The sequence below is a fragment of the Natator depressus genome, chromosome 21 (genome assembly GCF_965152275.1).
Source record: "Natator depressus isolate rNatDep1 chromosome 21, rNatDep2.hap1, whole genome shotgun sequence".
NCBI lineage: Eukaryota > Metazoa > Chordata > Testudines > Cheloniidae > Natator > Natator depressus.
The window spans coordinates 4,359,155-4,378,287 of record NC_134254.1 but is presented as its reverse complement, the minus strand read 5'-3'; the positions used below and the strand labels follow the sequence as shown (position 1 = coordinate 4,378,287).

Sequence of the window (19,133 nt, the reverse complement as noted above, 5' to 3'; positions counted from 1 at the left end):
TTCCGTTGGCGTTGTAGTTTGGCGCCGTCGGCCATTTTGAATTTTTTTATTTAAGTGTGAATAGGGGGAGTATTGTCTGCTTCGATACATTTAGAGCAAAAGGTCGAAAGAATAGAGTGAGAGAATTTAAAGATAAAAAAGAAGTTTGGGTAAGGTTTAGAGGGAAAAAAGGAAAGAAAGATTATTTGGTGGGGTTGAGTGGGGAGAGATGATTTTAAAGGCCTAGTTTGGCATGTTATTAAAGAATAGAAAATTTTGAAATAAATGTAAAAGTTGCATTAACTATCAGGGTAGGTTAAGAAAAGAGCATTTAAAACATTCAATAATACTGAAAACTAGGTTTAAAAAGAACACACATGGCCAAAAAAGAGAATTTACTAAGGCAGAGCCTGTTTAGGAATGCACATGGTAAAAACTATAAAGGCAGGTTAAGAAAAACACAATTAAATTATTAAATATCAGGGTAGGTTAAGAAAAGAGCATTTTAAAACATTAAATAATATTGAAAACTATAAAGCTAGGTTTAAAAAGGGAATTTACTAAGGCAAAGCCTGTTTAGTAAGCACATGGTAACAACTATAAAGGGTGGCTAAACATGCTCTAACTGTTAGTGGGGGGGTTTTTAAGCAAGGTTTTGTAATTTCCTGAATGAAGAAGATGTTCAACATTTCGCATTAAACATTTATCTGTCGGTTTGATGATTTCATCTAAAACGCTATTTGGGTCCTCGGCGTCGGTTACTTTGTCCACCAGTTCTGCCCTTAGAGCTAAATGTTTCTGGGTTAAACAGAGGCACTACAGCGCGTATCCCAACGCGGTGATGATGATATTTAACACACTCTCCATATACAAACTACCTCTAATTTCTTTAATTTTACAGTTCACATCATTTAAAGACCAGTACACGCAGCTGTGATGCCTCTGGCCGGAGGCATCTATGGCACACCCAGGCAATCCTCGTTTTGTTTCTCTCTCAGGCAGTGCTTGATGATTCTGTGCACAACAGAATTCTGTGCACCACTTGCACAATTGCATGCGTCACGGTTTTACGGTGATGAACTCGCACAAGCTTAATACCGAATTTCTTCCTCAACTTTAGATAGTATGGGCCTGTAGAATAAGCATCCCCCGCTGTTTCGGTATTCTGTTGAGCATCTGATTTTGGGTCTCGGCAAAAACAGATCGGGCCCAATCTTGGGCTATTTGGGTGGCCCGTTCCAACATAAATTGGTCCAATAACGTTATTCCCTCACGTGCCTTGTCTCTTCAATACCCTGGTACCAGTACAGATACAACAACACTGCAAACAACAATATACCTGTGGGAGGTATTGAGTATGCAACAGCCAGTGCACTGCTAAGGCCAATATTAGCCATTCCATTCAATTATGGATAATTGGAAACAGAGCTAAGCTAGGTGCCTGACAAGATCTCAGCTACATTCCACTTTGTATTGGCCTAGAGGGATTTTTGAGTCCCAAAGCTTGGTGCAATGAGATGATGTTGCCTTGTCTGACTAATTTACTTCTCTTCAAGGACCCAAAAGGACATTTTCCACATGCCTTAACCTTTGACTTGCCACTAAGCTCTGTATCATTCCAATGCCTGGCGACTCTGGGTTCTGAGTGAGACTACATTAAATAAAAAGTATGCATCCGATGAAGTGAGCTGTAGCTCACGAAAGCTCATGCTCAAATAAATTGGTTAGTCTCTAAGGTGCCACAAGTACTCCTTTTCTTTTTGCGAATACAGACTAACATGGCTGTTACTCTGAAACTACATTAAATGGTGCCCCAGCACCAGGACAGATGCAGGAGAGTTTGCCTCACATACCCACTTGCTTCATGTACCTTTCTAACTCAAAGCCTTGGGCTTAATCTCATACTGCCTCATAACTGGCAACTGAGAAAGAGATCTCAGGAGAAGTACAAAGGTGGTGACAGCCTGGCAGATCAGTGTTCCTGGGGAAAGGGAGGAGTCACTGATCCTGGCTCTCTGGTGTCACAGAAGCAGCCTTACCTTCTTCAGCTTGCCACTCTTGGTCCCCACAAACACCACGCTGTAGCCGTTGTAGACGTACGAAGCGACCGAGGTCATCCGGTCACGGCTGGCGGTGAAGAGGGTCACCCCCTCCACTGCTGTGGAGCCTCCCAGCGGCTGGTTAATGTCCAGCCCGCAAAAGTTGTCATCTATCGGGACTGGCTGGAAAAGAGAAGGCATTGGGCAAGGGTGAGCGAGAGGTGAAGGTGAAGTGCTAATCCAAGCACTCAGGCTCATGCAGAACTGAATGCACAGTCGTAACCATGGGGCTTCCCCACACAATAGCTGGGTGTTCACCACAACCCCCTGCTCATGTACAGCTGGTTGATCTCCCTGGGAGCTAGGGTCAGCTACTCTCCCCAGCACGACCTAATGAACATCTCTCCTTATTTTTGTAATCTAGGCCAAGCAGCTGTGTGGTTGGCATGGGTACAGGCCACAGCGGGTGCATCACATGGTAGCTGCCAACAAAACCTTCATGGACAGAACTGATGAGAATCCCCACAATGTCACTGACAGAAAACCATAGGGGAAATGGTTTCCATTAGCTCTCTTGATTCTCTCCCCTCTCAGATCCAAACCCTCTCCCCCATATTCTGTCCTGGTGCATTCATGTCCCATGCTGAAGCTGTCTCTTTCTCCTTCACTGATTTTACCCCCTCTAAATAGCATTGGTCTGATTTCTGGAAGTCCTGAACGCCTGCAGTCAAGAAACGGGAGCTTTCAGGTGCTTAGCATCTCTGAAAAAAAAATCAGACCAGCTGCCTTTTCTAGGGCCTATGTCAGGGAAGGAAGATTGACCAGAGACTTGCACTGAAGATCATTCAAAGCTTCTTCTGCATTAACCAGAGAAGTCACGGCACAGCAGCACAAGCCATTTCTTCCTCCCCATCCCAAACCCCAAGAACTGAGCATGCAGTTTCCACAGCATGGCTGACCTCGGGAGCAAAGGACGAGGAAAGAAAACTGAACCAGCTTCACTCACACAGCCATACAGGGAACATGTCCCTAATTCACCCCGCTGGCCCAAGGATGTGCTCCAGCAGCCTTGCTCACACTGCAGTGGACTATCAAATCCATTCATAAAAGGAAGCCACGGTTCTCTCCTCCCCCCGTCCCACTTCCCGAAATGACCCAGTGTCACACAGACAGGTCGGCAGAGATTCACATGGCTGGGGCCAGCGATTGCCTTACACTGGCAATGAGCCTGCAGTGGGCGGGTTGGGTTCAGAAACACCAGCCACAGGAAGTGCAGGTGTCTGCTCTCTCCCTCTGCCCTCTGATCAGAGAACGGAAGCGGCCATTTCCTCCTCTCAGCTACTCATTTCTTTAGGGAAGCAGCCACCTCCCTCCTGTGCTAACAGCCTGACCTCATGACAGATTTAACACTCCGGATCTCCTCGTTACATTCCCCAAGTGAATATGATGCTGTGCAAGGTGCCAGCCAGACTGGCTGTTCTTAAGAGGGACAGTGGAATGGATCCTGGCAATGGAGAGTTTCCATACTCCTTGCCAACCCTGCCCCATCCTTTGAATGCCCCAATCTGAGCTAAAGGGGTGTTTCGTACCTATGTTCTCCTTTCAATAGAGCATGGTCTAGCACAGTGTTTTCAACCTTTTTTCATTTGGAGGACCCCTAACAATTTTTGAATGGAGATTTCTCCTTTGGAAATCTTAGACATAATCTGTGGACCCCCAGGGGCCCACGGACCAGAAGTTGAAAACATGACAACGCTTCATGGATCCCTTAGACATAGGCCTGGGCTACACTGAAGGGGGGCGGGGTTTGAACTAAGATATGCAACTTCAGCTACGCGATTAGCGCAGCGGCTCCCCCGTCGACTCCGCTTACTCCTCCTGCCGAGGTGGAGTACAGGCGTCAATTCGGGGATCAATTTATCGCGTCTTGACAAGATGTGATAAATCGATCCCCGATATATCAATCACTACCCACTGATCCGGTGGGTAGTGAAGACGTACCCATAGTTTGCAGGCCCCCAGGTTGAAAACCACTGGTCTAGCAGATAGAGAATTGGACTGGGAGTCAAGAGCCCTAGCCTTTATTCCCAACTCTGCCACCTACTTTCTGTGTCCCCTCACTCTGCCTCAGTTTACCCTCTATAAAATGGGGATAAGGATGCTTATAAAACACTCTGAGACCAATGAAATGAAAGACTCTGTATGATAGCTAAGTATTGCTAATTGATCACTTCGCTGAGCCCGCCCAATAGGGAATTAATGCTAAATAGTGCAGTTTGCAATGTGGACATCTACCAGCTAGGATTGGGATTGCAATTCACCAACTCATCTCCCAGAGGAGCCACTGAATAGCTACCAAATGCCTCTGAGTCACTATTGGCTGCATTAATTTCAGCAGGCTAGATGTGAAAAGCTCACTGTCTCATGGCCATCCTCTGCACTATCCACTCACCTGTCGCCCCAAAATTCCCTCTCTGTCCTCATTTAGCTCACCTTTTTTCTTGCTACCAGAGAGTTGGAAGCCAAACTGAATATGTTATGGTGAAAGGAGTTTCCAGGGACTAAGGTGGGTCAAAAGGAATCTGTATGGTATGTCAATCAAGTTTGGAACTAGCAAAGTAAAAGCACAGAGTGTGCAACTTCCATTTGCATTCACCTGGTTAGTTTGGTTTGCACTATACTCTCCTGCTGCAGGCTGGGAGAGAGAGGCTTTGGGTTAGTCTGATTCTGGAATTGGAATGGGCAGCTGGAAATAGCAGAATGCTTCTATACAGTCAAGCTGTGACTTTTTAATCTGTCTACCTAACTGCTTCTGTGGCCCTTAGCACCATAATCATCTGACAACATTAAGGATTTAATTCTCACAATCTGAAATAAGAAGGATTATCATCCCTGTTTGGTATTTGGGGAAACTGAGGCACAGAAAGATCAAGTAAGTTCCCTAAGCTTACTCAGGGCATCTGTTGCAGGGCCAGGAATTGAATCCAGGTCTCCCAAATTCCAGTCCAATGTCTCCACCCCAAGACCATTCTTCCCTATACAAATGGTGTGAAGTGGGATAGATTTCTCCAGAGCAATAGTGGCAATGTACTGCAACCATCCTTACTGCTTTGGTGCACTGGACGTCCTTCCCCAGCAGCCAGTTGAGCTCCAAGTTGCCTTCCCCCTGGTAACAGGATTGCAGGCGCTCCTTGATCTGGGTGTTGATGGTGCGGATGGGGAAAACGCAAAGAGCAGAGTCATCAGGAGGCTGGTGATACTGCTTCTGCCCCTTGGAGAAGATGGCAAACAGAATGTCATCCTGGGCTGTGATGTTGAGGGCGTTGGCCAGCACGTCCCCTGGCTTGGAGAGATAAGCCGCTTGCAGGAGGCGGTACTCCACATCCCCCTTGATGCAGCCAAAGGGCAGCGAGACGTAGGAGTGGAACTTGGGGTCATTCTTACAGAGGCGGACGATGCGAGACGTGTAGAAGAGGTCATTGGCCGAGTTGATGGAGACTCCCTCGGGGGTCTCCGGTTGCACGGTCAGGAAGTAGACGAAGTTGCTGCTGGCAAACCCGTAGATATAGAAGATGTCGAAGTGTGAGACCAGGGCCAGCGTGTCCGAGGGGATCTTGATGAGCGATGAGACAAAGTCACTGTGGAGCTCGTAATCCAACATGGCTGATGACTCCGGGTCCCGTGGCAGCTTGCGGCTAGAGAGGGTGGGGAAGTAATCCTGCTTGCCGTCCACCGCCGTGCCGATGAAGAGCTTGCCGTCCTCACCCTCAGAGCGCACGATCACCCCGTACATGGTGCCAGTCTTGTTGACGCTAGAGAGGTAGTGCTCCTTCTTGTGGGATGGCTCCACCAGGATAAAGAGGTCGTCCAGCCGCAGCAGCTTGCAGATGCCCTGGTAGAGGCTCCCACAGGCCAGCAGCCGGTTCTCTGAGTAGTCGATGATCAACAGCTTGTTAACATTGTTGGTGAGGGTGAGGAACTCACTGCAAGGCTGGACAATGAGGGGTGGGTAACAGGACTTGTTGTCTTCCTCCGGGCCTGTCTGGTGAGCCACCAGGATGGTCAAGTTGCCTGAGAGCTTGTAAACCCAGTTGATGGCTCCAATGTAGACTGCCCCAGTGCCCTGGTGGACGGTCAGGTGGTTGAAAGTCCAGTCGCGGTTCTCTGTGTGGAAGGTGTTGAACAGGGCAGTACTGGCTGCGTTCCGGGAAAATGAGACCAAAAAGAGAAAAACCACAGCTGCTGACCAGCCATCAGCGTCCAGCATCCGAGGCCAGTTCTTCCTCTGATCCATCCTGGGGCAGGGGAGAAGAGAAAGGGGAGGGTGAACTTCTAAGCTCCCTGTACGTGTCCCTTTCGAGGTTCTTCACATGGTTCTGGAGGGGGGGGAAACACACACACAAAGCAAAGGATTAAATCCAGAGTGCCCTGTAGATACAATTCAAGAGAGGCTTTTTAGTTATACAGACCTTGAGATAAAGGAAGGACATCTCTAAGAACAGCCAGCATTAAGCAGGGTTCCTAACTTATTGGAAAACTGGTCAAGCTCCATGTTTTGCCACTTGATTCTGCCTCTGTGCATTAATTTGTTATGTGGTTTAGCTGTTTATAATGTGCTCCGCGCTATGCTTTCACTGAGCACAGGAGGGGATAACCAACCTCAGCCCTGGGACAAAGATTCCACAGTTCATGCACCCAACCATCAATCTAAATCTCGGCTGAAGGGACTTTTCCTACTGGGTGTATGACTGTCGGTGAGGGATAAGTAAAAGGTGTTTTTTGCCTATAAATCTTGTATAATTTAAATTAACGATGAAGGTTAAAGTTTCATGCAGACAAGTACAACTTGCATTTATACAACAAAGCTTTCCATGCTTATAACGGTGCCTCCTCTCTGCCTCTCACCCCTGCAGAGGTCTATGTACCCTGCTGCCTTTGAGCCTGAAGGATCCCTAAGCAGCTTTTCCAAGGATTACTTCAACCACCACTGAAATGCAGCCACCTGCTTCTGAGGTGGAGGGGTATGGTAGCTGGGTGAACAAATATTGACCTAGGAGATTTGCACAAACTCCCTACACTTGTGAAATGAATCCTGGGATCTCTAAAGCCTATGCAGAGTAGACAGGACTTTGGGGTGCAAGGTCTTGTCCAAAACATCCACTACATAGTAAACTGCCTGTATATACTGGACACTATGGGTGGAGATCATAAATACAGTATCCCATGGAATGACAAAGATCTTCTTTCATCTATATAGACACATAGCTGAAGGCCTGCCTCCAATCAAAGAGCTCTGGCCAAAATCTGTTTGGGTGAGACATGAAAGAAAGCAAAGGACCTTACATGGAAGATGCCTATTTGGAGAAAGCAGTTTATAGTCCCTAAAATTCCCCTTCCCGTTACCAATACCATTAAAAGTGTTGCAGTCATCAGCTCAGTGCAAAAAATTCCCATGGCCTCAGGGAAAAGAGCTGGCTGGAAAGAGTATTCACATGGGAGTGGGATCAAGGGAAGAGGCAGGTGATAGGAGAGCCCTTCATTTCCAGAGCACTTTTTGGGAAGCAGCAAGAAAATGTGGAGGCTTCCACACTTGATTTTGTGTCTTTATAAAATGCAAGTGGCAAGAGATGATGCAGTTACTCTACCTAGTGATTCATGGACAAAATCCAGGCAATAAGCCAGAAGAGCCAGATCACAGCAAGGTCCCATGTATTTGGATGGCCACCTGCAGCTATCCTGGTCCTGCAGAGCTACTAGCCCTGCGTGTAGAACATCAGACCTTGAGTTGCTGCGGTTACTCGAAAGTCCACAAAAGCACCCACACCCCAAGATCAGCCCTGCCCTAAAGCATGCACTTGAGAAACTCCAGTCTGAATGGGACCTGTGAAACCAAATCAGTGAGGCAGAGGAAGCAGAGTCTGGGAAAGAGGTAACGCTTTGCAAGGTAGTATCCACCCTGAAGCTGCCTCATCACTGCAGTATTCAGGCAGTGGCACTGGTGTTTTGCCCTGCCCCGCTGGCTGAGGGGTAAATTGAAGGAAGGGTAGTGGGAGGAAGGGAGAGAGACTCCAGAGGGATGGGGAAAGGTGTACTCAGGATTCCATACTGGGGCAACTAGATGGGGAAGTTCAAAAGCAGAAAGGAGCTACAGAGAGGACACCATGATTTCCATCCTCCCTCGAAAACCAGCCAACCAAAGCTGTTAGGAAGTGAGAGCTCCCCAAACCACCTGTATCTGAGCAAGGAAAGGGCACAGAGAACCCTCCCTTGCATCAGCGGGATTGGTCACCTTCTGCACAGAGGAAGGAGCAGATGCCTCTTTGCCAAGGCTAGATACCACTGCTGGAGTAGGCAGGGGCCATGGGCACAGAACCTGGGCTGGCACAAGCAAATGTCCACTTGCTGCTAAAAGGGACATGACAATTTAGGATCTCAGCCATTCTCCTCTCCTACCCCTCTGCCTTCTAGAAATGGCATGAGCTGCCTCTTCTCATCCTTCTGAATTTGGCCCACTCCCCTTCCTTCCACCCTCATGGAATGGGAAACTGAAAATGGGAAACTGAAAAAAAACTCTGCCTTTCTCCAGCCCACCTGTACACCTCTCGTTAAGTTTCACAACCCATTGTGAAGAAAATTTGTACTATCCCCATTTTACCAGCAGGGAACCTGAAGCACAGAGAAGTTACGTGACTTGACCAAGGCCACACAGTCAGACTGTGGCAGAGCCAGGAACAGAACCTAGCAGTCCTGGCTCCCAGCCCCTCTCTGTACCTAGATGATCATACTAGATGAGAGCTGCTTGGAATTCTCCCAGCAGCAAAGTGCTTAGCTGCACTGAGCTTTTCTCCTCCTCCTCCCCTCGGGCTGAGACTCAACCTGATTGAGGTCAGTCTTGGCTCTTTAGTGTCAGCAGGGCAGTGACTGAATTGCTCCGACAGACAGGAGCTGAGAGGAACCATGCAACTCCCCCCACACTGACTTTCCTTCCTTTGTCTCCTTTTGATCTGAATGCCGGTCATCAGCTGCTCAGACTGGTGGGCAGAGTGTGTTCAGGACTTCCACTTATCCTCTGCTTCCAAAGCTCTCATTGGCCGTGGACAAGTGAAAGAGGCTTCTACTCTGCAGCTATGGCTGTCATATGAGTAGCTGTGAGAAGGGAGCAGTGGTGGGGTCGCTGCTGCTGGAACAGGGTGTGTTTGGCTGCATGAATAACTGACGAGTGAATCAACAGTAGCATGCCACACGGCATGCCCTAGTGACACACCAGCCTCACCAGGCTCAGGACGTGGATTGGATTCAGATGAGCCCCCCTGGAAATTCAGATGCTTCTCTGAAGTTTATCTTAATTTTCCAAACCGCTTGAGTCTTCTAAGCAGGGCAGTTCACGCCAGGCTTCCAGGATTCTTGGCTTGCCCAAAGTACTATGGCAACAGCCTGTCTCGGCACCTCAGCACTTCTGGCTCATTAGTATTAATTAACTGCATGATGATAGAGCCTAGAAACCCTAGTCAAGGCTCTGTACCCCTCCGGTGAAGGCACTGGTCAGAGACGTAAGAAAGGGTATGTTTGCACTACAGTCGGAAGTGCACTTACAGCTTGTGTAGCCATTCCCGAGTTAGCACGGATATGAGCAGCAGCGAAGCTCAGCCTGTCCAACTCCCCTGAGACCCGAGGTTCTTCGGCAGCTAGCCTGTGCCAAAGTCCATGGTGCTGTAGCTTCACTGCTCCTGCTGCTGGAGCTAGCCAGAGCAAAGCCAATGGGCCTATGTCTACGTGTGCCGCAGACAGAGCCACCGACTACTCTGCCCAGAGAGTTTACAGTTTGAGTGTCAGACAGGAAGCAACAGACAAATGGGGGTGCGGATTGGGAGGCTGAGGCAGCAGTAGAGTGAGCACAGCTGTACAGAAAAGCAGAAGCCCCCCACCCAGTACCAGACAGGAGTGATCCCAGCAGAGGTAGGTTCTAAGGAGGGACTGAAAAGGGGATAAGCTGTCAGATGCTAACCGCAGGGGCATTGGAGTAAGAAGGGGCAACTTGAGAGCCCTCGCTCCTTCCCTTTGTGCAGTGGTGAAGCTGCAGTGAGATGATGGGGGTAACATTGTCCAAAGTAACTAGAAGTCCAAGTTTCAAGTGTCAAGGGGTATGTCTGCCTTTTGAGCTGGGCGGGGTGATTCCCAGCTCCTGGAGACATACCCATGCTAACTCTGATCAAGCTAGCATGCTAAAAATAGAGCATAGCTGTGGTGGCATGAGAAGAGGCTAGCTGCCCCAAATATGTGCCTAGGGTCTAGGAGGGGTACATCTACGGGGCAGCTTGCCCCTCCCACTGGTCATGCTGCCGGGGCTACACTCTATTTTTAGCACTTTAGCTGGTCAAAGCTAGCGCAAGTACGTCTCCTTGAACCGGGAATCACTCCCCCACAGCTTCTAGTGTAGACATGCCCTGAGGCTCTTGGGAACCTCAGGGTATGTCTACACTGTAAAACAACCCCCCCCCCCCCGTGGCAGCGAGTCTCAGAGCCAGGGTCAAAGGAGCCAGGCTTGCAGGGCTGATGCTACAGTGCTAAAAACAGCAGTGTAGACATCCCCACTTGAGCTCTGAAACCCAGCAAGGGGGGAGGGGTATCCTCAGACCCCAGGCTCATGCCCGACAAGGAGCATCTACACGGCTAGTTTTAACACTATAGCACGAGCCTGAGTCAGTTGACCCACACTCAGAGTCGCTGCCACAGGGGTTTTGGTTTTGCAGCGTAGACGTACCCTGAGTGTCATGGACAGTGAGTGAGGAGGGCTCTGCAGTGCCCATCTGTCACTCCAACAGAAGGAACGGCGGCTGGTATATCGATCACATGCACTGGCCTCCCAAAAAGGGAGAGATGCTGCAGCCTGATCTCCCCTCGCCCTAGCAGCCCTAACTCCTCATCCTTCTCCCTCTCCTTGAGCTGCACAGATCATTCCACACCTCATCAACACTCCCTCCCTCCAGATTCTTGACAACAGGACCATTTCAAAGCTGACGGGGGTCTAGTCTGGGCCTGGGGGACAACAGTGGGGTGGAGCTGGAGCCATTCTGACATCCCTTCCCCCACTTCCCTAACACATACACTTAGTCAGCTGTCAAGCGGAATTAGGAACCGTAAGGCTGGGATTTCCTTAGGAAACAGGCGGCTTGCCTTGGGAAAGCGCTGTCTGCGTGATGCAGGCTTACAGCAGAGCGTGTTTCATCCACCCTTCCGGGACCGCACAGAGAAGTAGAGGGATTTTTTTTTTTAAAAAGCCTTTCTATTCCTCCCCCCCAGCCCCCGTCTAAATTATTTTCTCTGCTCTATCCTGACCATTCATCCCCTTCCTCAGCCACTTGAGCCCAAGGGTGGGACACAGACCCTTAAAAATGAGACTAGATGAGTCCTTATACTTCTATAGTGCCTTTTATGCCTAAGGGTCTCAAAGTTCTACACACATGCCACACCTTCTAGCACTATTACTCATGCCCTGGTAGCTCGCAGAGGCTCCATTGCAAGTCCCTGCTGCAAAGAGCTTGCAATCGAAATAGACACGTCCTAGGGCAGGAAAAAAGAAGCATCATTTCTATTTCACAGATGGTGACATGAGGCACAAAGAGGGAGCGTTTCAAAAGCACCCACTCCCACTGACTCTGACTTGCATCTAACTGCCTTTTGCAAATCTTCCCCAGAGAGATTATGTGGCTTGTCCATGGTCACATAGGGAGCCTGGGGCAGTCAGGAATTGAAGCCAGATCTCCCGAGTCCTCGCCCAGTGCCTTAGTCACAAGGCTACACTTCTACCTGGGAACAGGACTGGCATACAGGATGGGGGAAGGAGAGAAATTCTGGCCAGTGATACGAGGGGAAAAGTCTCCTTTCATGAAAAGAACCATATGTTCTTTAAATAGTCAGACAGAATATAGTTTTTAAGCTCTTCTCCAAAAGGCAAATACTTCTCCGATGATGGTGGGACAAAGGTATAGATTAGCTACTGGGTTTTTAATCAGTGTCACCTAGCCATGCTCAGAGCAGGTTTAGCTGGTATGGTGATTAGAACTCTGGCTGCTGTGGCTTGCAGCACCTGTCCTGCTGCGGGTATTACTGGTAGAGCTGAACAGCTGGAAATTTTAACCCAAAAAATTCTAGCGCAGACAAGGCTGTGCAGCAAACTGCATGGAAATCAATGTAGCTTCCATGGAAGGATGAAGAGCTGAGTCAGCCACGCTGGGATCTGATTGCACCTGTTGTGCCAGGGAGTCTAAGTATTTCAAACCTGATGTTTTAAGCCACGCTTCGGGCTAAAAGGACCACCAGAACGGGTCAAATACACAATGCAGGATTTAGTGCTTTAAGACAATCATAATCTTCCACAAAAGCTTCAGTGTCATCACCCCATATTTCTGATGCAAATTGTTCCACAAGAGCAACAGGAACACCATGTTTGTGGTGGCTGGAGGTAATTTGGGGTATAAAAGAAGAGGTGTCTGAGAGCTGTAACCCTTCACGTATTGTCCAGATCCACCAGGGAATAAACAATTGATCCAGATGGCAAGGGAAGAAGGTATATTGGGTAGGGCACTAAACTGCACTTGGACTCAGGAGACCGGTGTTCACATCCCAGCTCTGCCAAAGACTCCTTGGGTAAAATCACTTATTCCGTGCCTCAGTTCCCAATCGGCAAACCAGGGGTGATACTTCCCCACTGCACAGGAGTGTCGTGAAGATAACATCCAGTAATAATTATGAGGGGCTCTCAGATCGTATGGGAATGAGGGCGACATAAGGACCTAGGAAGGCAGATTTCAAGAGGAAGATCTAACTGTATTAGCAAATAATTCACCCTGCGATATCTTGGGAGGGAATCACATCTATACTTGACCGCTGGGATTTTAAGAGAACCACCTCCTCATTATTCCTTTACACATTGCCTTGGTGTCTTTGACAGATGTTGGTGCTGGCCCCTTTCCCAAAACAAACAGCCTGCAGGATCCAGCAAAATGACTCTGAAACGAGCACTGTAATTCAGTTGCAAGTGTCAATGCGCATAACCCAGGTACTAACTGGCAATGAAGTGATGCTGGAAGTGAATCATAGAATCATAGAATATCAGGGTTGGAAGGGACCTCAGGAGGTCATCTAGCCCAACCCCCTGCTCAAAGCAGGACCAATCCCCAATTAAATCATCCCAGCCAGGGCTTTGCCAAGCCTGACCTTAAAAACTTCTAAGGAAGGAGATTCTACCACCTCCCTAGGTAACGCATTCCAGTGTTTCACCACCCTCCTAGTGAAAAAGTTTTTCCTAATATCCAACCTAAACCTCCCCCACTGCAACTTGAGACCATTACTCCTTGTCCTGTCACCTTCTACCACTGAGAATAGTCTAGAACCATCCTTTTTGGAACCACCTCTCAGGTAGTTGAAAGCAGCTATCAAATCCCCCCTCATTCTTCTCTTCCGCAGACTAAACAATCCCAGTTCCCTCAGCCTCTCCTCATAAGTCATGTGTTCCAGACCCCTAATCATTTTTGTTGCCCTTCGCTGGACTCTCTCCAATTTAGCCACATCCTTCTTGTAGTGTGGGGCCCAAAACTGGACACAGTACTCCAGATGAGGCCTCACCAATGTCGAATAGAGGGGAACGATCACGTCCCTCGATCTGCTCGCTATGCCCCTACTTATACATCCCAAAATGCCATTGGCCTTCTTGGCAACAAGGGCACACTGCTGACTCATATCCAGCTTCTCGTCCACTGTAACCCCTAGGTCCTTTTCCGCAGAACTGCTGCCTAGCCATTCGGTCCCTAGTCTGTAGCTATGCATTGGGTTCTTCCGTCCTAAGTGCAGGACCCTGCACTTATCCTTATTGAACCTCATCAGGTTTCTTTTGGCCCAATCCTCCAATTTGTCTAGGTCCCTCTGTATCCTATCTCTGCCCTCCAACGTATCTACCACTCCTCCCAGTTTAGTATCATCTGCAAATTTGCTGAGAGTGCAATCCACACCATCCTCCAGATCATTTATGAAGATATTGAACAAAACCGGCCCCAGGACCGACCCCTGGGGCACTCCACTTGACACCGGCTGCCAACTAGACATGGAGCCATTGATCACTACCCGTTGAGCCCGACAATCTTGCCAACTTTCTACCCACCTTATAGTACATTCATCCAGCCCATACTACTTTAACTTGCTGACAAGAATATTGTGGGAGACCGTGTCAAAAGCTTTGCTAAAGTCAAGGAACAACACATCCACTGCTTTCCCTTCATCCACAGAATCAGTAATCTCATCATAGAAGGCGATTAGATTAGTCAGGCATGACCTTCCCTTGGTGAATCCATGCTGACTGTTCCTGATCACTTTACTCTCGTGTAAGTGCTTCAGGATTGATTCCTTGAGGACCTGCTCCATGATTTTTCCGGGGACTGAGGTGAGGCTGACTGGCCTGTAGTTCCCAGGATCCTCCTCCTTCCCTTTTTTAAAGATTGGCACTACATTAGCCTTTTTCCAGTCATCTGGGACTTCCCCTGATCGCCATGAGTTTTCAAAGATAACGGCCAATGGCTCTGCAATCACATCCGCCAATTCCTTTAGCACTCTCGGATGCAACTCGTCCGGCCCCATGGACTTGTGCACGTCCAGCTTTTCTAAATAGTCCCTAACCACCTCTTTCTCCACAGAGGGCTGGCCATCTACTCCCCATGTTGCGATGCCCAGCGCAGCAGTCTGGGAGCTGTCCTTGTTAGTGAAGACAGAGGCAAAAAAAGCATTGAGCACATTAGCTTTTTCCACATCCTCTGTCACTAGGTTGCCTCCCTCATTCAGTAAGGGGCCCACGCTTTCCTTGGCTTTCTTCTTGTTGCCAACATACCTGAAGAAACCCTTCTTGTTACTCTTGACATCTCTTGCTAGCTGCAGCTCCAGGTGCGATTTGGCCCTCCTGATTTCATTCCTACATGCCCGAGCAATATTTTTATACTCTTCCCTGGTCATATGTCCAACCTTCCACTTCTTGTAAGCTTCTTTTTTATGTTTAAGATCCGCTAGGATTTCACCATTAAGCCAAGCTGGTCGCCTGCCATATTTACTATTCTTTCGACTCATCGGGATGGTTTGTCCCTGTAACCTCAACAGGGATTCCTTGAAATACAGCCAGCTCTCCTGGACTCCTTTCCCCTTCATGTTAGTCCCCCAGGGGATCCTACCCATCCGCTCCCTGAGGGAGTCGAAGTCTGCTTTCCTGAAGTCCAGGGTCCGTATCCTGCTGCTTACCTTTCTTCCCTGTGTCAGGATCCTGAACTCGACCATCTCATGGTCACTGCCTCCCAGATTCCCATCCACTTTTGCTTTCCCCACTAATTCTTCCCTGTTTGTGAGCAGCAGGTCAAGAAAAGCTCCCCCCCTAGTTGGCTCGTCTAGCACTTGCACCAGGAAATTGTCCCCTACGCTTTCCAAAAACTTCCTGGATTGTCTATGCACCGCTGTACTGCTCTCCCAGCAAATATCAGGAAAATTGAAGTCACCCATGAGAACCAGGGTGTGCGATCTAGTAGCTTCTGCGAGTTGCCGGAAGAAAGCCTCATCCACCTCATCCCCCTGGTCCGGTGGTCTATAGCAGACTCCCACCACTACATCACTCTTATTACTCACACTTCTAAACTTAATCCAGAGACACTCAGGTTTTTCTGCAGTTCTGTACCGGAGCTCTGAGCAGTCATACTGCTCCCTTACATACAGTGCTACTCCCCCACCTTTTCTGCCCTGCCTGTCCTTCCTGAACAGTTTATAACCATCCATGACAGTACTCCAGTCATGTGAGTTATCCCACCAAGTCTCTGTTATTCCAATCACGTCATAATTCCCTGACATCACCAGGACCTCCAGTTCTCCCTGCTTGTTTCCAAGGCTTTGTGCATTCGTATATAAGCACTTGAGAGAACCTGCTGATCACCCCTCATTCTCAGTAAGAGGCAGGAGCCCTCCCATCACAGACGTCCCAACCAACGCTAATGGTTAAGGGCTGTGACACAGCAGAGTTGGAAGGGTCCGCCTCGGCAAGCAAGGTCTGTTAGTCTTTAAGGTGCCACAAGTCCTCCTTTTCTTTTTGCGGATGCAGACTAACACGGCTCCTACTCTGAAACCATTCCAAAGTGGGTTTCACCCTCTTTTTGAACGTTCCTGTTAATTTACCAGGCTAAGACTCTGGCTGTACCATCCATTGTCTAAACACCTCCCATTCAGCAGTGTGGGCTCAAGCCATTTGGAGCAGCCCAGGAGTCACTGTGGGACAGAGCAGAGAGCGCTCACAGGGAAGAAAAGGCAGAAACAGAGGTGCACTGAGACCCAGCACAGAGGCACATCACCGAGGTAGCAAGAGGGAGCCCTAGGGCACTAGCAGCAAAGCCTAAAGTGTACTTTGCAGTGCTTGGGAATAACTCTTCTGATGGCTCCAGCACGGAAGGTTTTGCATTTCACGAAGGCCTTTATTTGGCCTTTGCAAAGTTGGGACAAGTATCCTTATCCCATTTTACAGAGGGGGAAACAAAGGTACAGAGAATAACTTTCCAGGGTTGCACAAATCAGTGATAGAAAGGGGGATAAAACCCTGGTGTCCTACCTCTTTAGTTTGCTCCTTTACTCCCTAGACCAATGCTGTTTCCAAACCAGCGCTGGGATTTGGAAAGATGAAACATTTTCAAGTTGTCTAAGTGATGTATGTGAATGGCTAATTGGCTAATTCAGAGCACATCTTAGGAGATTCGATACTGCCCATTACTGTAGCAATCTAAATGGCTAGGGATGGAACAGTAGATCAGTTTGGAGAAATGGCCCACAATGCATAATTCTCCATCCCTACAAATCCGAGGACGGGACGATTGCAGCAGCCAGTCATATCACACTTTCCCAGTGCAAGATGTGCTCGTCTCCAGCTTAGCATTTCAGGCTTTGGTTTATTGAATCACTCTCAGGAGAAAGAGTTCGTTTCGCAGTCTATATTAAAATTGCCTGCTCCATTAGTCGGCAGTGTTAAGTCTTTGCTACTCAGGGTGTTTGGCTACAACAAATGCAGTTAAATCAATGCAGTCCCCGTAGTATAGGCCTGCTGTATTGGTGTGAATTGTAACTTGTGCTAAGGCAGCGTAGGGGTGAGGTGTAGTCATGTAAACCAGAGTTTCTACCATTGCAAGGCATCTACACCAGGGCTCTGCACTGGCACAGTTACACTGACGCAAGGCCTTAGAAACCACGGACTGAATTTCTCTGTGTCTTATATGTGGTTTCCCCCACTTCAGAGTAAGAGAGCTTGCACTGCTATTGCCTGTGCGATAAATAAAGACAGGACTTTACTCTCCAGAGCTCCCCAACTCAGCGCTCTCACTTGCAGGCAAATGAAGATTTGATTGACTGGGATATTGTTTTCGGCATTTAAATTGCTAACGCTCCCAAAAATGTACCACTCACAAGCAAGTGTCACCGAACAGACAGGTTTCTCTTTCAGCTTCCTAACCTTGGGAAGAGAGACGGGTGTTTTTGAAAGGTAAATAAGGCGCTCAATCCCCGAACAGCTATCTCTAATCTCATTGTTAGCGATAAGACAGGGCAGAGGTAGCCGAACTAGAAGCCTGTAATTGCTCTAAGTGATACTTCCCTGAAATGCCCACTTCGTATTTCCGATACCTTAAACTTTACCTCTGGTTGTGGCAATCTGCGGTCTCACTCCACGTGAAGCTGTGGCTCCTGATATTGTAAGGAAGGCTGTAGCAGAAGAGGAGTCACTCTGCATTGAACTTGAATGAGAGAGTGGAAACAGAACAGAGCCAGCAGCCAGAGTTGCCAGCTAACCTTTCAGATCAGCCTCACTCGCACATTTCCTCTCATTAATTTTCCAAGCAAGTGTTTTTTAAAAAAACTCTCCCTTTTCTGGCTAAAGAACATTTCAAAAGGGCAGAATCAAGTGGCTTCTGAGTCTCTGCTCTGAGGAAGGCTCTCCACGCTGCTAACTGCTTTTCAGGCATACAAGAGTTGCCGATAACCTGCAGTAAACACTGATGACCTGATCGCAAGCGCCACCCTTTCCGGGCAGCTTTCTTCTTGGATAAAATGACAGCACAGCCTGAAGAGAGACACTGAGCGGCTTGCATGTGAAATTAGCAACAAAGTTGCAGGCTAGGAATGTCCTGCCTTGTTGTTTTAGGCAGAAGGAAATACCAGGAAACTGTACGCAGGGGAGGAACAAAGGAAAACATTTAAACAGATTCCGGATGTGTAGGTACAAGGATCCCACTGAGCAATAGCCAGGGCAGGCTGCTGAATAACTCCAGTTTGATCAGTTTATTGTGTAAGAAAGAATCGTCCCGCTGCTCCCTATGTATCACAGTATACCAGGTGAACTCCTGAATTGTGCCATCTCAGAACCCAATACCCCCTAGCCACAACAGAGTTATTGGCTGGGACGGTGCATGTCAGAAGGGAACTCTGGTCATTGCTGTATAGAGAAGATTTCTCAGTAAATGATGGTCTCCAAGGCCAAATTAGATCCCTCCTCCCCCTCCCCCCCCCCCGCCCCACTAAACACAGCTCCATCAAAAAGCACCTCTCTCTACCCCATACCAAGGCAAGTGGGTTTTCGATGGCAGAGGACACTCATCCTGATGGAAATTTAGAAAGCAAAGAAAGAATTTCATTGGATTGGAGAGGGCCATGAGAAATTCTTGCTTAAGGGAACTCAGCTACCTCCTTCCCCCTTACTAGCGATGGTAGGGTGATCGGATACCCCGATTTTATAGGGACAGTCCCAATTTTGGGAGCTTTTTCTTATATAGGCATCTATTACCCCCCACCCCCGCCTCGATTTTTTATACTTGCTATCTGGTCACCCTAAGCACTGCGTGCTCTTGTGAACATCACTCTCTCAGAAGGGGCAGAGGAGGATAAACATTTATTTAGGGAACAAATGAGTACTAAATCAATATTATTCAAGTAACCAAGGAACCAGGGCTGCGATTGTCCAAGGAGGGAGTTTGGCAGCTAAATTCCATTGACATGCAATGGGAGTTGTGTGCCTAAGTCCCCTAGGCCTTGTCTTCACTGAGGCCATGTCTACACTAG

The 19,133-nt window shown here is 48.4% G+C and overlaps 1 protein-coding gene across 2 annotated transcripts in view; it reads right to left on the bottom strand.

Moving 5' to 3' along the window:
• The window catches only part of PLXNA2 (plexin A2), a 312,031-nt gene that overhangs the window by 264,131 nt on the left and 28,767 nt on the right, over positions 1–19,133 (bottom strand). For both annotated transcript variants that reach the window (XM_074936273.1, XM_074936274.1), the window contains exons 2-3: positions 5,125–6,394; positions 2,019–2,201 (exon numbers count right to left, since the gene is read on the bottom strand). In XM_074936273.1, the coding sequence (XP_074792374.1) occupies positions 2,019–2,201; positions 5,125–6,312 (1,371 nt within the window). In that variant the 5' untranslated portion in view covers positions 6,313–6,394. The remainder of the gene's footprint in view (positions 1–2,018; positions 2,202–5,124; positions 6,395–19,133) is intronic.